This window comes from Molothrus aeneus, chromosome 2, assembly GCF_037042795.1.
Source record: "Molothrus aeneus isolate 106 chromosome 2, BPBGC_Maene_1.0, whole genome shotgun sequence".
Classification (NCBI taxonomy): domain Eukaryota; kingdom Metazoa; phylum Chordata; class Aves; order Passeriformes; family Icteridae; genus Molothrus; species Molothrus aeneus.
Genome location: NC_089647.1, coordinates 28,497,443 through 28,517,277, shown reverse-complemented (window position 1 = coordinate 28,517,277; position 19,835 = coordinate 28,497,443). Strand labels below are relative to the sequence as shown.

Here is a 19,835-nt window from a genome sequence, read left to right as displayed (position 1 = left end):
TATCACTGAAAATTTAAGTTAATATTTTAGGTTAACCTTTCTGATTTTAAAAGTTTGTGAAGCATAGAATTTAAGAATGCATGGTGTGCTGCAGTCAAGACAGGTGAGAGCAAGTGATAACTTGTTAATGAAATAGCTCTTGCTAGGGCACTGAGATCAATTTTATGTGGAATATTGGTTTTGCTTTGATGGAGTTCTAAATGTCTAGAGCTGTAAACACAAGCAGAATTCATTTTGTAGAACTCATTAAATATGTTCCAGAGGAATGATGTGTTCTGTCTGTAAGTGATTGCGTTTATTTTACAACAAGCTCTCAAACCAGCAGAATAGCTGGACAATCTTTCTAAGTATCTTCCAAAAATTCAAGACATAGAGAGAATAATTCTTCTGCTTTGGTAAAACCTCTTTGCATTAAGAGTATCTCTTTGGCAAAAGGGAATATGGAAGAAAAAAGGTAGTGAGGTCAGACATTTCATTTTTCCCCTATTTTTTCTACTAACTGTTTGTTGTCTTGGGCTGTTGAAAATAATATATTGATTGCTCAAATTGGCTTCCCTTTGAAGTGGAGGAAAATATACCTTCCTCAGAGGGAATCTTCAGAGTGAAAAATACCACTCTCTTTTGGTTTATTATATGCAGTTTAGTATATACAAAGAAAGGTTTAAATTAATGTCATTTTACTTCAGGGGAAAAAAAAAGTGAAATTAACTTTTTAGTTTGATTGCTTGTGATTCACATGAGTTATTAAAATCCTAGCAAACATTTTCTTCACAGTTCTTTCCTGGTGCTCTCCTGCATGCCAAAAACTTTGCTGCATGCTTGGAAAGCCCAGGGCGGAGGAATATCCTGTTGTAGGTATGCAGAACATGAATGAGACCAAGCTGGATGTGCAGCCTCTTTGTAAAGGGGGAACAGACAGGAGTTTATCCTTTTGGTCAGTCTCAGCAGCTCCATTTGATTAATTTTCTTCCATAATAGATTCCTGTGTAGTTCCTGTGCTAGGGACATCCCTGTTTCCAGCTTTGTATCATGCCCTGTGTTGAATCTGTTCCTGATCTGCTGCTTGGAGGCCAGTAGGACAGGAGAGACTATTCATGCTGCAACTAACACTGTTTATATTCAAAGCTAATTCAAGCTGCCAAGAAAAGGAATGGCATTCTTGTAATGCAGGGTCTCTGGGACTTCCAGTGTATGCCTTGGTATAGCTTTGGAAGACATAAGCTCACTTCTTAATGTCTGTAAAAAAAAGCAAGCAGGAGAATGTAGATGAGCATTAAAAGTCACACTGTGCTGCATCGAAAGTAGCTGGTTTGATGGCAGTGGCAGTTAGACCCAAGTTCTAGACTTAATAGTGGGTGTTTGGAGAATGAACTTCTTAAGCTGTGGAAGAGTAGATATTATATTGTATCTCTAGGAAAGTAGTAGATAGTAATTTAACTGGATTTCATATGCAAAGTTGGACCTTTTTTTATTTTAATTTCTTGATGTCTGCATTTTCTGACATCAGTAGTAGTGCAACATGCTAATCCCAGCAGTTTCCTTAGAGCTTTAACAAAAGAAAGGGGCTGGGGAAGAGAAAAATACACAATCATTCATAAAGCTTAAAAACTGTGTTACCTTGCAAAAAGCTGTGTACTTCCATATCCTACACCATTTGGCTGTCATTTCTCTCTTTCACAGATGGTACATAACTCCTGGTTGGAGTGTGAGAATTCCTCCTTGCAGATGACAACTTTGATATTCTGATAGTGTCAGCATTTTGCTCTGACAGAGCAAGCAGTTAAATTATATTATACTTCATGGAACATACTAAACACATATCCCATTGATTCCAAATAGCTTTTCTAAAATTAATTGCATTTGAGAAGTAACATTACAGAAGTAACACAGGATCATTCATTGCAGGATTGACATTATAGCTTTATACAGGAAAAAATTTGAACTAATTTCTCTCATATAGATTGGCTTTGTATATATTCTCTTATATTAGGAGGCATATTCTATAATTCTGTAGCTTGTTTTATCGTATTAAGTCATAATCTTTAAGACATTTTCTTTTAAAAAATAACATCAACCTTTGTGTTGGATAGTTATGAACAAGTAGGATTTTTTTGGCTATTTTTGTTTGGTTTTTTACTTGTTTCATCAACTCATTTTTTAAGAAAGGAGTACTTACTACAATTGCATATGCCATTAGCTGTTGATTTATTATTTACTTCACCACAATTGCTGTTTAGTTTTGGAAGATGTTCTATTGTATTTAGGGCTTCCCAAAGGTTTCACCATATTTTGTCACCAAATGATTGACTCCATGAAAAAATATATTTGTTTATATGAGTGATAAAAAGTTCCTGATAAAAGGGTCCTCTCCCCATGCTTAAAGGAGCACATAGGAACAGTGAAAGGCAGGGGACCCTCAATAACCTAACAGAGAAATAAGTGCCCTGACCCAGCTTCTTCCAGAGCTGTCTACAGGAGTGTGATCAGTCCATGGGGTGGGAATGAACCCGTTAAGTTAAATCAGTGGAAGTGCTCTCTGGAACACCTTTCAGATTGAAGGAGATTATTGCCAACAGGGCATGGTATTTGTTATGGGATGTAGGGAAGATAATCTGCAAAATTTATTGTGGGTTGTTTAGGGGAGTAACTGTAGGTGTGGAAAGGGAGGATTAAATGTGAGAAAGTAGAGAGATAAGGGGCCAGTCCCATACACCAACTGCTGGTCAGTATGGCTGTCAGGCACCTGATCACCACAGTCCATCCTATCTTCTTACTAAATTCCATTTTTCACCAGTTACCTGGGTGAAGGGGGCTTTGTTTGTTTGTGTGTGTGTGTCTGTCTGTCTGTCTGTCTGTCTGTGTGTGCATATGCACATTTATATACCAGCAACTGGAGTTGAACCACAGGTCAGAGTGGCCCATGAGTCAGAGCTACCAGCAGCTGAAGATCATGGAATGGATGAAAATCAAGTGCTAGGAACTCAAGGCGGACCACAGGTCATAGGATCTGTGCATCTGTGATGCAAGCAGCAAGCAGCTGGAGTGAGTGAGCTTGAATTAGTGAGTCTGTGATCTCTATAGCAAGCCAGGCTAGCTTGATGGTGGAGTTAGTGGGTTGGGAAGGCAGGGAAAGAGCAGTCTGGAGGAGGAGTGAGATACCAGTTTAAATGTGTGTGTCTCTATGAGTGAGACGAACAGAGGGGTTTATCTAGTGAGGGAAGAACTATGAGGAGGTCCAGGTCAGGTATTCTGGTCACCATAAATTCCAGGGGTTCTTTGAGAGTACTGTCTTTGTGTTGTGCATCTCAGTGTACCCAGAGACAAGATGATCCCAGGGCAACTCCTGGGTAGGGAATGTCAAAGACCACTTCATGGAGAGATCCACAGAATAGCAGCTCAGGAGAGCAAGCACCCAGGGCTAGCTGCTGGGTAGGCTGCACCCTTAAAGCCATTTAGCAGGGGATCCATTGTGTGCCTCTGTGTGTGTGTGAAGGGGTGTACAGACAGTGAGTGAGCTTGTCTGGCTGTTCACACTGGGAATGAGGTTTCAGGTGAGCTTCAGGTACCAGCAGATGGAGAGACCACAGATCCAGAGGTCAGGAGGCTAAATCTTTAAGGACAGTTATTGCAGAGATCCACACTGTATACAAATGCATATATATTTCCCACTAGCAGACCTTAATCCTGACCAACCAGAAAGGGGAGCAGGATGAGGCCATTGGTGGTGCTGTTTCTGTTTGCATGACTGGCGAGTGCTTCTGCCTGTGTTGATCTTTGTGGCTGGCCATTCATAGATGTGCAGTGCCTGCATGTGTTTGTGTGTGTGCCTGTTGGGAATACCCACCTAACCCTGCTATTGGTTATGCCTGGGGCCACGGAGCTGCAGCGGCCTGGCTTGTGTGAGGTTACTGGATTTGACAACTCCTAACACTATTTTTGCATAAGCCCAGGGAATGCTTTCTCTTCCCAGCCTTCTTAGAGAGCATTCACACTCTTCCTGCTTTTTCAAGGAATGATCATGGAAGGCAGAATAAGCTCAGAAATGTTTCAGTTCTTTTCAAATCTGTTAAGCAAGCAAGTTTTGCTGCTTGAGGCATTCAGCTCCATAGCAAAGCAAACTCTCTGACTATTACCTTTTGCCATAGTGCCCTTTGCCTTCCAGCAGTGTACATTTGGATATATTCAGAATTCAACTGGACAAGGTTTGGAGCAGCCTACTGTAATTTAGCCTAGCCTTGAGTGGGGGGATGACCCACTTGGTTAAGATGACCTCTGTACCTCCCTTCTAGCTTGTTTCATTCTGTGATTCTACAGTTTTAGTAGCAGGTAAAGGGATTCTTTTACTCTCTTCTCAGGATCAACTCACTTGTCCGTGGCTGTAGTTTGCAAGGCTTTGGTTGTATAATTCCCTCTTGCACCACTGCACTGTTAAGACACCAGGGGCAAATATTCTTCAATCCAGAAAGCTGTTAGGCCATCTCTGCCTCCATGAAGGTTGTCTAAGGGTCAGTCATCTTTGGGTGAATTGTCCTCCTCTTGCATCAGGGGATCATTTTGTCTGTAACACAGGCGCTTAATAGTCTTGCTTGTGAAAGTACAGGCAGACCAAAATGTGAAAATTATTAATGTTGCTATTCTGAACAGCTTGATCTGTAATAGCTTCCAGCCTCTGCCCAGTTTTTCTGGATGTTGACATTATAGCATAATGTAGCCCAAGAGATTGGTTTGTGATGTAAATATAGAATAGTACTAGCTGAAGTATTTGGGATTTTTATTCCCCCCTTTCTGGCTGGCAAGAACTGAGGATACTCAAATGAGAGTTTAGATTTTGCAGAGTGTAATGAACCCATTTGACTCTTCTATAAAAAGTGATGGTTGGTTGTTTTTTTTTTTTAGTTTAGGGAAGAGACATATAGGAGAATCTCTCATCAGTTGTTTTTATCTTCCTTGAAGTAAAACAACAGTTGTAATATGCAATTGGAATATCATTCTTCAAAACTGAGATTAAACCAGGAGTAGAAAAAGAATTGTAGAATTGTCGTAATTTCACGTGTTTCAAAGCCTCTAAGTTGCTCAGATACCTTGCCTATTCCTCATTTTTAATGCAGAGTAGAATATTGCTCCAATGATACCCTGAGATACCTGAATCAGTGTTGCCCCTAGCAGCATCATGGGCTGGACTGAGACTGAGTCTAACCTGATGTTGCAAGACCTTTGATTTTGAGCAATATTGAAAGGGTATAAGCCATTTTTCTTCCAAGATGATAAATTCAGCTGAACAGATCATTTCTGTCGGCACTGAAGAGCAGCAGAATACTGGTCTGGCCCAGCCCAGTGAGGATGTGAAGTGCTACTCAGTCATCAATGCTAATAAAGTGTCAGAGTGAAGGCTTATACCTGTACAGATGTAGTCATTCATACTGTTAAATTATGAGCCATGGGTTTGTTTGGCCCATGCCAAATAATCTTATCACAAGTAATGCGTAGATCAGGGTTTAGGATGGACTGAGGACCATTCCTGGGAGGTGGTTTGGATGCAGCTGTGCACTTCTGTGGGGTTGGAATTTTTAGCCATGGGAACATGAACCCATCCTGTGCCTGTTGTCCTCGGAGCTAGAGAGCAGTTTAACAGCTTGTTAGATTTATGAGTGTGCATGCAGCTAGTGTGACTGGGGATGTGTTTCCAGGCATACAGCCAGTAGGAAAGGGAGGAAGAACAAAAATAGTGAGAGACTTTTGGCCGTAGGTTGCGAAATGAGATTTATGCGCACAAAATTCTTGTGTACTTTTCTTATTTTTCTAGTGGTTTCTGACTTGAAGTATTCACTGTGAAAGGGACAGTTCTGTCTGCTTCAGGCTGCCTATTTCTGTTTGCTTGTAAAATACTCACGTGCTTGGTAAATACTACCTTGCTCACTGGTGAGAAGTTGTCTGGAGAATATGCTTGACATGGCAGAGCAAGGGCTACTGAGCAAGTCTTCTCTATTTCCTTTCTTCTCCATTTCTTTCTCACTTTCTGTATGGCTTTCCATGCCCTGATTAACTTTTCTCTTACTTCTAGAGTTTCCAAGGGGTAGAAGCGTTGTACTTTGGTAAATGGGAGACTCAGATCTGATTAGAAAAAAAGTTCTTTCTGTGTTGAAAAATGGCCTTGTGTATTATTTCAGCATATCAAGGCTATGAATGGGATCCCAGTGGCAAAGTAATGACATGACACTGTGCAATCCCTGTGCCAGACTGTGCAATGGAGAAGGTAATGGGCATGGGGGAATGCCAAGTTCCTCTGCTGCTAGGACAGCCTAGGGAAGACTGTGCCTCAGGGAGGCATAGGCCTTTTGCAGATGTTCTGCTGCTCAGAGGGGCTGTCTGAGCTGAGCTATCCTTGAGAATGGAGCAGCTCAGCATTTCCTGAGGTCTGTTACATAATTTTAGTGGGGTTGTACTTCAGCTGTAACCAGTAGTTCTTTCCAGTTTTGGCAAGCCAGCCCTGGTATTTTGCACTGCTTTTGAATGAAGGAGCTGCATCCTCAGGGAGATCTAAAAAGTATAAAATGTCCTGTAGGAATATAGGGAATATAGTTCAGGGACATTGGTGAAGGCTGAGGTCTGGATGAACTTGCTCACTTGATCATGGATGAGTTTCCTTTCCAGTGATTAATGTGGAGTGAATCCCCAGGTGTATTGATAGGGATAGTGACATAAGCAATTCATAAGTGGAAATAGAAAACATTGAGGATCTCTCTCCTGCATAAAACATAGAACAATCATATTACTAAACCTTTTCAAGGTTTAATAATGGATTGTGAACCTTATTTGTAAGTAAGCTGGCTGTTAGGTTTTGGGTTAGATTTTTTAATCTGTTTTTTACAGGTTTTTGTTTTTTTTTTTTACAGATAGAAATATGAAAATCAAAATTAGCAAATAAAGCTCCCCAGAATTTAGGAAAAGCCAATTGATTTATACAGTATATATCAACCCATGTAAATACCTATTCAACTGAGTCATTTTCTTATTTTGTGTCCTAAATATACAGAGTGAAGAGTACATGCTTGCATACCACAGTGGTCTCAGACCCTGACATTCTCTTTTGGAGAATACTTTGTTTATAGTTTGGACTGTCAAAAGCTCTTTTGTGTTTCTTTGTACCCAAGCAGAGAATAATTGCCCAAGAGCAGTCAAGGCTGATATCTGATCTGTCTGCAGTGTTAGATTCAATAACAATGGAAATGCAGACTAGTTGTGGGAATAAAATAGGCCTGTGAAGTTCTGCATGTACCCTACTCTTGAGCAGTGTAATAATGCAACAGATTATTTAATACTGGGATTCCTACACAGGCCTGCAATGTAATTCCCAGTTCCAGAACAAATTAATCCATTACAGGATCAGCTGGGTCATAAACTCCCAAAGAAATTTGGTTCCAGAGCTGGGAACAAACATGCTTTGGCCTTGTGTCCACACTTACATGTGCAAATAAAATGGGCAACCATAGTTCTAATGAGAGTGGCATGCATTCATGCAGCTCATCTTGTGTCCCACCTTTTCCTTTCCAAAAACAGTGGGGCCTCATCTGAACTGCTCATTATGATAACTCTGCACCATGCTGTCAGTGTGCTTATACTTTGCCTGGGAAAGTCGGGTGAGAATATTGCCAAGCAACTTGAGAATCATGAGTTAACATGATTATGTGCCTAGTGCCTCTGCCTTTCTTTGTCTTGGCCTTTCTTAATTTATTAGTATGGACATAAACTGTCATATTTAGTCTCAAAACATGAATGTTTGTTTTTGGTGTATGGAAGTCCTCTACAAGAAAATCTTGAGAAGAACAGATAAGATTTTAGTCTGACTTGGAATAGCACAAAATACTTTTTTATTTAATTTTTTTAAATACAAACAGAAATACTTCTGGATACAACTCAAGAGACCTCAGAGATTGGCTGGACTGCACATCCTTCTGATGGGGTAAGCATTTCCCTTGTCCCTCCTCTCAACTCCCTGTCTGCTGGGAAGACATGCATGCATCTGATGAAGAAAGGGAAACTGTGAGACTTGGTTTATAGATTTTGTACATATGAATAATTTGAAGACAGTGTGTTTTGCAAAGCCAGATTGTTAAGACAGAAGGGTGCTGAGTAGGATGCTATTGCCACATCCTTACCCTATTCCTTCACCTCTGCTCCAGAAATACTAAAGAGTTCTCCAGCCACCCCTCAGAATAGAATAGAATAGAATAGAATAGAATAGAATAGAATAGAACAGAATAGAATAGAATATTTCAGTTGGAAGGTACCTACAACAATCACCCAGTCCAGCTGCCTGATTACTTAAGGGCTGACCAAAAGTTGAAGCATGTTATAAAGGGCACTGTCAAATGTCTCTTAAACACTGACAGGCTTGGGGTATTGACCACATCTCTAGGAAGCCTGTTCCAGTGTCTGACCACCCTCTAGGTAAAGAAATGTTTCCTGATGTCAATTCTGAGCTTCCCCTGAGGCAGATTTGAACCATTCCCATGCATCCTATCATGGATCAAGGAGAAGGGATCAGCACTTCCCTCTCCAATTCCCCTCCTCAGGGAGCTGCAGAGCAAGGGGGTCACCTCTCAGCCTCTCTTTTCTCCAAACTGGACAAACCCAGAGCCCTCAGCCACTCCTCCCAGGACACACCTTCCAGCCCCTTCACCAGCTTTGTTTCCCCCCTCTGCACACATTCAGAGACTTTCCCACCCCTCTGGAGTGGCGGTGCCCAGAGCTGCTCCCAGCACTCCGGGTGAGGCCGCAGCAGCGCTGAGCACAGCGGGTGATGGATGATCCCCTCTCTGCCCGGCTGTGCTCTGTGTTTGATGCCCCCAGGACACGGTTCCTGCCCTCTGGGCTGCCCGAGCACGCCCTGCTGGCTCTCACTGAGCTGCTGCTGCCCCCAGCACCCCCAGGGCCCTCCCTGCAGGGCGCTCTGCAGACACTCCTGTCACAGTTTGTACTTGTGCCTGCAGTCACTCCATCCCAGGTGCAGGATCTGGCACTTGTTAAGTTTTGTGCCATGAATGATTGCCCAATGCTCCCGTGGTGTACAAACATTTCAGTTGAGCTCCTGAGCTCTCCATGCTTCCAGGAGCAGCATACATGATCCCAGCTGGCACTGCCATCCTAGGTCTATGCCATGCCAGCCCTTGGTTTACCTTCAGCTCTCCTGGTGGTATGCCCTTCCTTCATCAATTATAGATTAAATCTCTCAATCAGTTCCTCCAGTTTATGAACAAAGATACATTTCTTCCATCAGGACACTGGATCCTGTCATGTCCCAACACACCCTATGTCTCAGAGATTCTTCAGTGGTTACGAACCCAAGCATTTTGGCAGAGGCACCAGTCCTGAAGCCAGTATCGGTATCTCAGCATCATTTGTTTCTTTCAAATGTGCCTTACTGCTGCTGAAAAGATTGAGAAAAACACTACCCATGCTCCTGATTTTTTTAACATTTCATCCAGGGCCCTGAAAACTCTTGATCAACTTTGCACTTTTTGTTGGGACATTATTTGTACCCATGTGAAAAAGCAGGTGTGGATAGTAGTCTGAAGCCTGCACTGAGCTCTTCCGTCATCTGGTGACATTGCTAAACTGGGGCCCAGGGAGACAGCACTTGCCTGAAAAGATGTTCCGATCAGCAAATGGGTGCTTCTGTTTCACACAGGAGGGAGTCACTAATGACCGTAACTTGCTGTTGTTTCTTCTTGGCAAATGGTCTTAATGCAGATCTTAATTGTGAGAAGGTGGTTGGTCAGACCTTCATGAGAATGCTTGAGCAGGTTCCTTCTCTTCTATTTCACTATGCATGTCCTCTATCATACCCAGGGCCTTGTTCCTATTCTGTAAAGCTTGTAGAGAGGGTACAGAGGGTTTTGTCATACAGCTTTGTACAGGAATCTGCTTCCACCCCTCCTTATCCCTCCCTTGTGCCTTCCTGCAGGCACAAACCAGATCTGGACCTACACCTGTAGTGGCTGTGGTGATAAGAAATGTCAGAACACAGCTCTCACTGGTAAAGCTAGGTAGAAAGGACTTATGCTTTAATGTGTTCTCCAGAGAACAGTGTCTTTTGCTCTGAATCATTTGTTTGTATCATTTGTTTTGTGTCTGGAGATAAGAGATGGGAAGATAGGAAGGAATAAAGTGTGACTCTAGCATTTTAAGATTCTCGATGTCATGTGGCCAAGTTTGCATGATTTATGTTTTCTGTCACAACAATTCTTACTTCAGAGCTTTGACTGCTCTTCTTTACAGGGTCATACTCTGTCTAGAAGGCTCTGCTGCACATAGCATAAACAAGTTCAAATCTCATCATAGACGTGGCAAGGAGAGGGGGAAAACAAAGACCTGTCCTGTATTTTTGGTGCAGTTGAATACTGAATCCATTTTTTTATCCCTGTTTCTTTTTTCTCCTCTATATCCATTGTAGTGGGATGAGGTAAGTGTCCTGGATGACAAGAAGCGCCTGATCCGAACCTTTCAAGTGTGCAACGTGGCTGAACCAGGTCAGAATAACTGGCTGCGCACTCACTTCATAGAGCGGCGCGGGGCCCACCGTGTCCACGTCCGCCTCCGCTTCTCCGTGAGGGACTGCGCCAGCATGCGCACCGTGGCCTCTTCCTGCAAGGAGACTTTCACACTCTACTACCATCAGTCAGAGGCTGACATTGCCTCTCAGGACATGCCAGAGTGGCGTGAGGGCCCCTGGACCAAAGTGGATACTATTGCAGCTGATGAAAGCTTTTCCCAGGTGGACAGCACTGGGAAGGTGGTCAAGATGAATGTTAAAGTACGTAGCTTTGGGCCACTCACCAAGCATGGCTTCTACCTGGCCTTCCAGGACTCGGGAGCCTGCATGTCCCTGGTGGCAGTCCAAGTCTTTTTCTACAAGTGCCCAGCTGTGGTGAAAGGGTTTGCCTCCTTTCCTGAAACGTTTGCTGGCGGGGAGAGGACCTCACTGGTGGAGTCCCCGGGGACATGTGTACTGAACGCTGAAGAGACGAGCACGACGGGGTCCTCGAGTGTTCGGCTGCACTGCAATGGAGAAGGGGAGTGGATGGTGGCCATTGGACGATGTACGTGCAAGGCTGGCTACCAGCCTGTGGATGATGAACGAGCCTGCCAAGGTGAGAGAACTTTTTTTACTCTTCCCCTTAGGCAGCCATCTTTTCATTGGTTCTCTGTGTCAGCAATATTTGGCCCTAGCCAAAATTTCACAGAGCTGGGAAAGAAAATTTTTCACAGAGATCGCCTTGTAGCAGACTCCTTTCACACATTTAGCTCCTTAGACTGGAGTTGGAGTGACCACTTGTCCTGGTTTAGGAATGGTGTTCTCTAGTTTGGTGTTGCCACTAAAACCACTCTGCCACTCGCTCCCCCTCCAGCTGGAAGCACAAAAGACAAAGATCATCAGTTACGATAAGAACAGTTTACTGGAAACAGCAATGAGATAATAAAATGAACCGTAACAACAACAATATTAACAACAAAAGGTGTAAGACAGATGATTTACATGGGAAGTGACAATAAACAAATACTGATCTTATTGGTTCTTTCCAGCACAGAAGGGTTTTCTCCCAACAGAAAGGAATGCCCTTTTCCTTGAAGTGTGAGTGCCTTCCCTCCACCCCTGTCAGTGATAAGGGTGGTGTAGAGTAGCATCTGTTCCTGGTTACACCCCCACAGCCATGCCCATTCCCAGCTAATGCAAGAGATTGTCCTTGTCCTGGCCAAAACCAGGACACCACTGCTTGCTGCTAAGAATATGGTTGGAAGCTCCACTCAGACCTTAGTTACAGCTGCCACCAGAGACAGCCTCTGAGGGTACTCACACAGAACTAGCAGCAGCTGTCACTAGCCAGATCTATCATAATTCCACTTCTTTACCAAGAGGCAGCAGCGTTAGAAGGAAGATGCCACATGGAGGAGAGCTGAGCCCAGAGCTAATACACTCTCTGTACTAGTTATTTCAGGCCTTTTTGCTAGGGTATAGTAATAAAATTAAAAAAGGGGAAAGGGCAGCAGCCTGGTCATGGGAGAGGGAAAATATGGCTCTGTGAGCCTGCCCTGACTAGAAAAAGCAGTCACAATGGTATCATCATTACCAATAATGTACTCTCTGTATTTCTGTGATATGTTTGTTGGAGGAAGTAGAGTACATTACGTGTCACCCAATCACAGAAGTGATATTGGGCTGAAGTCTGGCCAAGCCTGAGCACCCAGTCTAATGTCATGACTGTGTTCCTATCTTAAGGTTAGGACAGTCCATTAGAGCAAACTGCTTATGTTGGTTGTATAATTTGTGTATGATGTTCTTCTGGTGCTTCCTTTGTTTTAATATGCATCTACTCAAAATCTCTCAGCAGTCTAAAATGTTGCTGCACTACACATAGTACTCTAAAAAATAAATGCCATGTGCAACACAGTTTTGGCTGCAGACAAAATTTATAAGTTGAATTTATTCAAACAAGAGTTCAACTCGGACATGGAACGTACAAATACTCTGGTTAACACTGGAGTGCAAATGCAATGAATAATTAATGTTGTCAGTATTACCTTAAATTCCTGCTTCATGAAGTGATTTGGGTCATGCAAAATAGCTTTATTAAAATACAGGTCATTGTACTGGAGACTTAAAAAGCAATTAAAATTGGTAAGTGCTTTTCATTTGTTTAAACTTTGAGAATAATTAAAATATGTGTGCCTTTTTATCCTGCTCATTTTGAGAGAAATGTAACTACATTCATTTAGTGCTGCTTCAGAGAGACAGTAAGCTCTGACATAGAGCAGCTCTGTATGGCACTAAATTTGTTGTGTACATCAGTAGCATGACTAGTTTACAGTCTAAATAAACTGCCAGTCAATAATTTAGTTTCAAATAGTAGTCTTAAGCAGTCAAAAAAAAAAAAAAGAAAGAAAGAAAGAAATTTGGCTTGCCAAATAAAAACAAGGATTTAAAAAAAAAAAAAGTCTTCCATTTTCCATAGTATTCAGTGAAAGCTGATATTTCCTTGCAGCCTCATTGTCACAGAAGCTGGAGACAGATGAAAATGGTTAATATTATAAGGAATAACTGAAATAATGACAGTCTATCAAGCTACAAAAGTCAATTCCTATAATTTACTTCCTGAGATTCAATGAGCAGCCTAGAGCAGCCAATGACAACCAAATATGAATCATAATGTTAAAGGGTATTCTTTCCTCCTCATGTTTCTTGTAAACTCCTCTGGCTTGATCATCCTTCCCGATCTCTTCTCCTGCTAACAACATGTTGCTGTCCTGTCTGAATGGAGCCACATTCAGCTCGTGTCCCCTTGCTTGGTGTTCCTCTGTGTGGAGTCCTCTCCAGCCCTTCTCCTCTGTGCTTGTGTTCTCCTTTCCTAACAACAGATGTCCACCCTGATACAGAGCAGCCACAGTGTTCTAGAGGAAACACAGAACAAAAGCAATAGCGCAAGGGCAGATTTCTACTGATGATAATGCAGAGAGGTGTTCTTAATAAGACTGAAGAATCAACCAAGGATAAGAAGGAGAAGCAAGTTTCCTTCTTACACTTTGGTAGAAGAGTGTGTGGGCATTGCCTTCCCCCTCACCATATGCAAGCCTGTGGAGTCCTTCCTGGACCAGCTGTTATCTCTTTATTTAGAACAACAAATCTGCCAAGAGCCATTCTGAGCAGATAGATAGAAAGCCCTTCTTTTCCCCCTGCCCCCTATCATGATTTAAGGTACTTTCTTTCCTTATTTTTATAAGACTGCCTGCTCTATGTTACTATATGGCAGATTTCTCCACCTAAATAGAAGAGTGAAACAGCAACCTTTAGCAAGCCCTTTGGGTGATGTGGGGTGCAATCTGTGTGGGATTCACTTTTCACTTCATCTGATTAGACTTGTCATGCTGAACAGTCAAAAAAGAGAATGGCAGTTTACAGAGGAAAAAAGAAGTTTGGGACCTTAGTTGCTTTTCTTTCTGTAGATGTATGCACACAGGATGCCTTGCCATGCAAAATCATATGGGATTTAGATTACCAGATGCTTTTGAAAATAATATTTAGAATTTATGATGGGGACATTTAAAAAAATATATTTTAAATGACAGTGTAGACAAAAAAGAGAAGAGGAATGACTGCCTGATAAAGTGCTAAGCTGACTTCCAAATAAAGAAAGACAGAGCTCTGGAGAGAGCTGAGCTGATTAGCCATGTGTGTGGCACCTCTGTACAAACATACTTAACCAGAGGCAGAAAACACCAGCCAGAAAAAGGAGGAGGTAACAAGTTTGGAGTGAAAAGCTTTAAGCTGAACTTGGGAGAGGGAGGAGGAAAGGTGTTGGTTTAATGTTTGTTTTTGTTTTCTCATTACCCAAATCTATGTTAATCAGCAATAAATTAAATTTCCCCAAGCCAAGTCTGTCTTGCCTGCGACAGTAATTGGTAAACAAGCTCCCTGTCTTTATAACTTTTTTACCTCTGCCCACGAGCTTTCTCATCCAATTTTCTCCCTATGTCTTGCTGAGGAGGGGAAGAGTAAGAGGGTGGGCATTTGGGTGTTTACCAAGGTTAGCCATCCACATGTCTGCTTCTCCTCTCTTTTTTCTCTGGATGTTTGTTTCTAAGAGTACTTAGCAAGCAAAAGCCTGTCATCTGTAGTTGATAAAAGGATTCCATAAAATTGCTCATGTCCTTTGGAATATGCAGTCCCTTCTGATTGCAGAAGGAATCACATCTGTATTGCTGATAACCACAGGAGCAAGCAACTGTGCACGGAGCTGTTGGAGGTCTCATTTGGGAAGAATATTGCATGATTATTTTTGTATTACTAAAAATGCCCTTTCTCATCTTGGCTAAACCTATTTCAGTGTGTGAGGCTAAAAGAATGTTAAGATTTATGTTAAAATAAAAGATAAAATAGTCTGCTAAAAATATGCACATACTAGTAGCAAAGGATAAAAAGAGCACAATAAGCTCTTCTTAAATTTTAATCACTTAAAAGATGCTTCCTTTAAAACCACAGGATAATTTACAGTGCAGGGACTTGTGAAAGTCATCTGCTCCAACCCCATGCTCAAAGCAGGACCAAATTGGGTTAGGTCACTCTAGGCCTGTTCTACTCTAGTTTTAGTTATTACTGAAGATGAAGATTACACAATGTCCCTGGGCAACTGTTCCAATATTTGACAACACCCATGGTGAAATTACTTTTTCCTATGTAGAAGAATGTTTTAGTAAGATGTAGTAAGAGGTTATTACAGTTTGAGTCTGTTATCTCATGTTCTGCCACCTCGTGCCTACACCTTCATCATATCCTCCCATTTAGGTGGCTGATGCCATAAGCTTCCACCCCACAGCCTGCTCTGCTTCAAACCCAGTGTCTTAGCCTCTCCTGGGTACGAGCTTTAATTTCAAGGTAAACTCACAGCTGACAACAATGTTTGGTGCCTTGATCTAGATTACTTTTTTCATTTTTTTTTTCTTCCATAGTGCTCCCATCATCAGCTTCTTGAGCCTCCTTCTGCTACTTGCACATGCATTTTGGTACTTTTCAAGTAGTTTGCTTCTTTTCCTGTATCAAGTGCTTGCTGTCTACTCATATTCTGTCCTACCCTGCCCAAATCTTTCCTCTCGTGTTTTTGCCTTTTTTTTTCCCTCACACAACCCATTCCCTGGCAGTTCTCCCACATATAATTAGGCAGTAATTGCTTCAGCTCCACCTCTTTTACCTAAAAAATCCCTTACTCAACTGATCTCCTATCAACAGTTAAGCAGGAAAGAGTTCTTCATTTATTTTATCTCAGTTGATTTGATGCTCTTCTTCAAGACTCAAAAGACACGCTTTTCTCTCCTTATGTTTCTTTCATCTTCCAGTCTCTCTTCCCCACCCAAACAGTTGTAGTAAGTGTAAAAGTCTAGATCAACCCAGGGCTCTATTGCATCACTGTGCCTGGCTTCTATTGCAGGCTGATCCCACCTTATTCAGAACAAGATGCAAGATGCACAGTAGCAGTTGCCGTGGAATAGCCTGGCCCAGTAGGAATTTACTACCACCATAAGCAAGCCATAGATATATTTATGGAAGGGGAAGGGGGAAGAAGTGTTTTATCTAAAAGATACTACAGTTTTTATTTTCTAGTGTGCATTCTGCATGCTAATTATGCTATATTTCTAGCATTTTGAGAAATGCATTGTCTAAATGTCTGCATCATGATTCTACAATATTATTGGTTGCTAACTCCTTTCCATCATCCTGCCCTCTAAGTGCCAAACTCCATCCCTTTACCTAAAGTCATTCTCATTTGAAGCCTTCTGTAGCTCTGCACATCCAATTTTCCCTAGGTCTCAAAATCATCTGTGTCCACTCATCCTTCCCAGATTGACTCCAGTTCCAGCTTTGACACTGTTCATTTTCAATACTCTCACATTTAGTATTTATTCTTGCTGCCCCACAGTACACCTGGGAACAGAACTCCTATACAAGATACAGGTCACTTGCCTGAGTCAAGAAGAGAGCAATTTTATGCTCTTCTAAATGTCTTCTTGTGTCTCAGTTCAGCTCGAAGTCATATCTGCATATAAAAAGTCAGTGTCACCTGTATCACATTCCCTAAAGTCACTGCTGGGTGTACCTAAAGCTCTGGTGAAGTTCCCAGCTGCCTTCCTTGGTCCTTCTCCTCTTGCTGCATTTTGCTTAGTTCTCCAAATATTTCCTCTCTGCCCTTACTGTCTGAGTGAGCTTTTTAATGCCTCTTTCCCTACCTCTTTGGTTCTTGGTCTGTGCTCTCTTAATTTTAATTTTCTTTACCCCTCTCCCTACTGCCACTCCATGATCCCAGCACTTTTCTCTGCTGGTTTTGCTATTTGTTATTGCTAGAAATCTGCCAGAAGCTGCTCCTCTGGCTCCCGGGTGGAACTTGTCTCCAGTGAGCAGTCAGGCAAACACAGGCAACACAGGGGCAAGTGTTGTAGGGGGAGCTGAGGAAAACTGGGTCAGTGTCTGAGATGAGCTGTGCCCAGCTGAACTGTTGTGGCATTCTGACACTGTGCCAAGATATGAAAAATGACTGAGACAAGCTGAGGGAAAAGCGCTTGCGCACTCCAAACTCTGCCTTCTCCTTTCACAGTAGGCTTGACTTGATGGGAAGTAGCAGCCTGCTCTGCCCCCTGAGGTGCTAGCTCTGCAAACCTCTGTCCCTGATCCGATATTGTGAATCAATCAGAGCTAGATCTGTGTTTTCTTGGAAAGTCCTGGTGCTGGGGGAATGGTAAGTTGCACTATCCCCAGTGACAAGGACTATGGCTTAGCTGGTGTTCCTGTTTTGTGTGAAGTTGTTCTGCAGGAACATGGTGGAAGTGTTTCAGGAGAAGCCCCTCTTGTTCAGGGTTTCTCTGGGATGGCACTGAAGTTCACTAAAGGAAAACATCCTAGTCCTGGTGTCAGTGGGCCTGCTGCAGTCTGAACATCTGTTACGACTGTCTCCAGTGAGCACAGTCATCTGCAGAGGCTGTAGGACCACGGCAAGTGGACCTGATGCCATGATCTGCAATAGGAAGGGAATGCAAGATCATTCAGAAACAAATGAGAGATGGATTCTGTCTGTGTGTATGAAGACAGCCCTAGGCTCACTGGAAGTGCTTGAATAAGAGGAAGTGGCTTTTGCCTATTTAGATTGCCGGGGAATTTTTTTCTCCTTCCTCCTGACTTGACTTTCGATATACTATTTATAGTGACTGGACTGAGGCAATGCCAGGAAAAACTCCATGTCCTGGGAACAATTATTATTGCTATCTGTGGGCTAAAGTCCTGAGTGCTATGGGCAGCCTATCTTAGACAATTCTGGAAAGGCATAAAGGTTCTTGTGAATGTAAGTAGCTCTCTGACTGGATGCAGAGGCAGGGTTCAGCTGGAAGCAGAAAGTTTGTGATAGCTGCAGTGCCTGCCTTTGGAAGCCATTCTTTAGCTTCTTGTAGCTTGAGGCCAGTTAGTGTCTACTTTATTCAGTCCGGCCATTTTGGCCAAAATTACAGATGTAAAATATAAGCAACAAAAAACTTAGGCCATAGTATTATTTTTCCAACTATATTTTATTAGGAAGGTGAGAGAGACGTGAATCATGTTTAATCACTGTAAATCTGCTTTGCTTGCAGTATGCTATGTGATTTCATTTTGCTGTTTTTCTTCTGGAAATAGAAATACCCAGGGGCAGGATGAGAGTTTCAAAGCATGATTGTTTCTCTATATCTGCCATCCCTCCTGGAAATAACAATGTGAGATTATAGGTTTATGTAGTAATTATTTTTTTCACTAGACAATAAAAAATAATCACTGTGGAGAGATCTTCCCTCCTAAGTTGCTCAGTATTCCACTTCATAGTTCTTCAGGTGCAATTTCTGTAATGTGAGTGGAACTGGGCAAGCAAATCCCTCCCTTATTGCTTTTCTTCACACTTTTCTGTCTTGTTTAAAGTCTTTTTTTAGGCCCTTCCCTCAGAGGGAACCCGGCAATCCTATTCTCATTTCACTTCTGAACATCTGAAATGAGATGTAGTCTAGTGTCAAGAACTTTGCATTCATTGTTCCTTGTCCACCCACCCACAATCATGTATGTGATGAATGATCTGGCGGTGAGGCAACCAAGGCCACAGGGCTCTATCCACACATTTTAATTGGCTTATGTTTAAGGGAAAACAAAGAATAGCTGAACTTGGAAGAAATCTCTGGAGTACACCTTAACCCCCTCCCTGCACAAGCAGGGTCATCTCTAGCAAGTAGGTCCAGACTAATTTTTAATTTCTGCAAGGAAGGAGACTCTAAAACCCCTGTAGGTAACCTGCTTCAGTGCTTGGTCACCCTCATGGTAAAAAACTGCTTCCTTGTATTCAGAGGGAACCTGCTGTGTTTCAGCTCTTCACCTCTGGGCCTGTCACTGAGAAACACTGAAAAGAGCTGTCTTCTTCACTTCCTCCCTTCAACAATTTGTGCTCATTCATGAGATTGCTGGAAGCCTTCTCCTCCCCATGCTGAGCAGTCTCATCTCTATCAGCCTCTCCTCCTGTGGGAAATACTCCATCCCCTTCATCATCTTTATGGCCCTCTGCTCAATTCTCTCCAATACGTTAACGTCTCTAGTGTACTGGGGAGCCCAAAACTCAACATGGTTTAGTGTTGAGCCTAAAACTCAACACAGTTTAGTGTTGAGTCTCCAAGTGTACCCTCACCAAAGCTGAGTAGAAGCCAAAGATCATCATCCTTGCTGCAGAATTCCCTGAGGTGTCCAGGACCTAGAGTTCATAAAGGCTGGTCTTGCTAGTTAAGACTGATGTGAAGAACTTGTCCTGTGTCACCCACATTTTCTCTAGTCCTCCTTGAGCCACTTCTTTTCTTAGAGAAACCCTTCTCACTTTTGACATCCTGTGCCAGATGCGATTCCAGGTAGACTTTGGCTTTCCTAGCCATGTGTCTACGTGTTTGGACAATGCTTCTATGTTCCTCTCAGGCTACCTGTCCATGCTTCTGCCTCCATATACTTCCTTTCTGTTCTAGGAGCTATGTTCAAACATGCAGGCCTGTTGGCATTTTTTGCCTGAATTTGTGCTTGTTGGGATGGAGTGCTTTTGCACCTGGAAGAGGTAATCCTTGCACATGAACTAGCTTCTTTGAGTCGCTCTTCCCTCCAGGGTGTTATCCCACAGGACTCCTCCACATCACCCAAGTGGTCACATCTGCTTGTCCTGGAGTTCAGTGTTGTGAGCTGGCTTTTTGCTCTGGTTGCTGCACTCTGGATCTTTAAGTCCACCATGTCATGGTCACTGTAGCTAAGG

The 19,835-nt window shown here is 42.6% G+C and overlaps 1 protein-coding gene across 2 annotated transcripts in view; it reads left to right on the top strand.

Annotated features, from left to right (window-relative positions):
- The window catches only part of EPHB6 (EPH receptor B6), a 66,488-nt gene that overhangs the window by 21,313 nt on the left and 25,340 nt on the right, over positions 1–19,835 (top strand). For both annotated transcript variants that reach the window (XM_066572240.1, XM_066572239.1), the window contains exons 3-4: positions 7,896–7,960; positions 10,454–11,150. In XM_066572240.1, the coding sequence (XP_066428337.1) occupies positions 7,896–7,960; positions 10,454–11,150 (762 nt within the window). The remainder of the gene's footprint in view (positions 1–7,895; positions 7,961–10,453; positions 11,151–19,835) is intronic.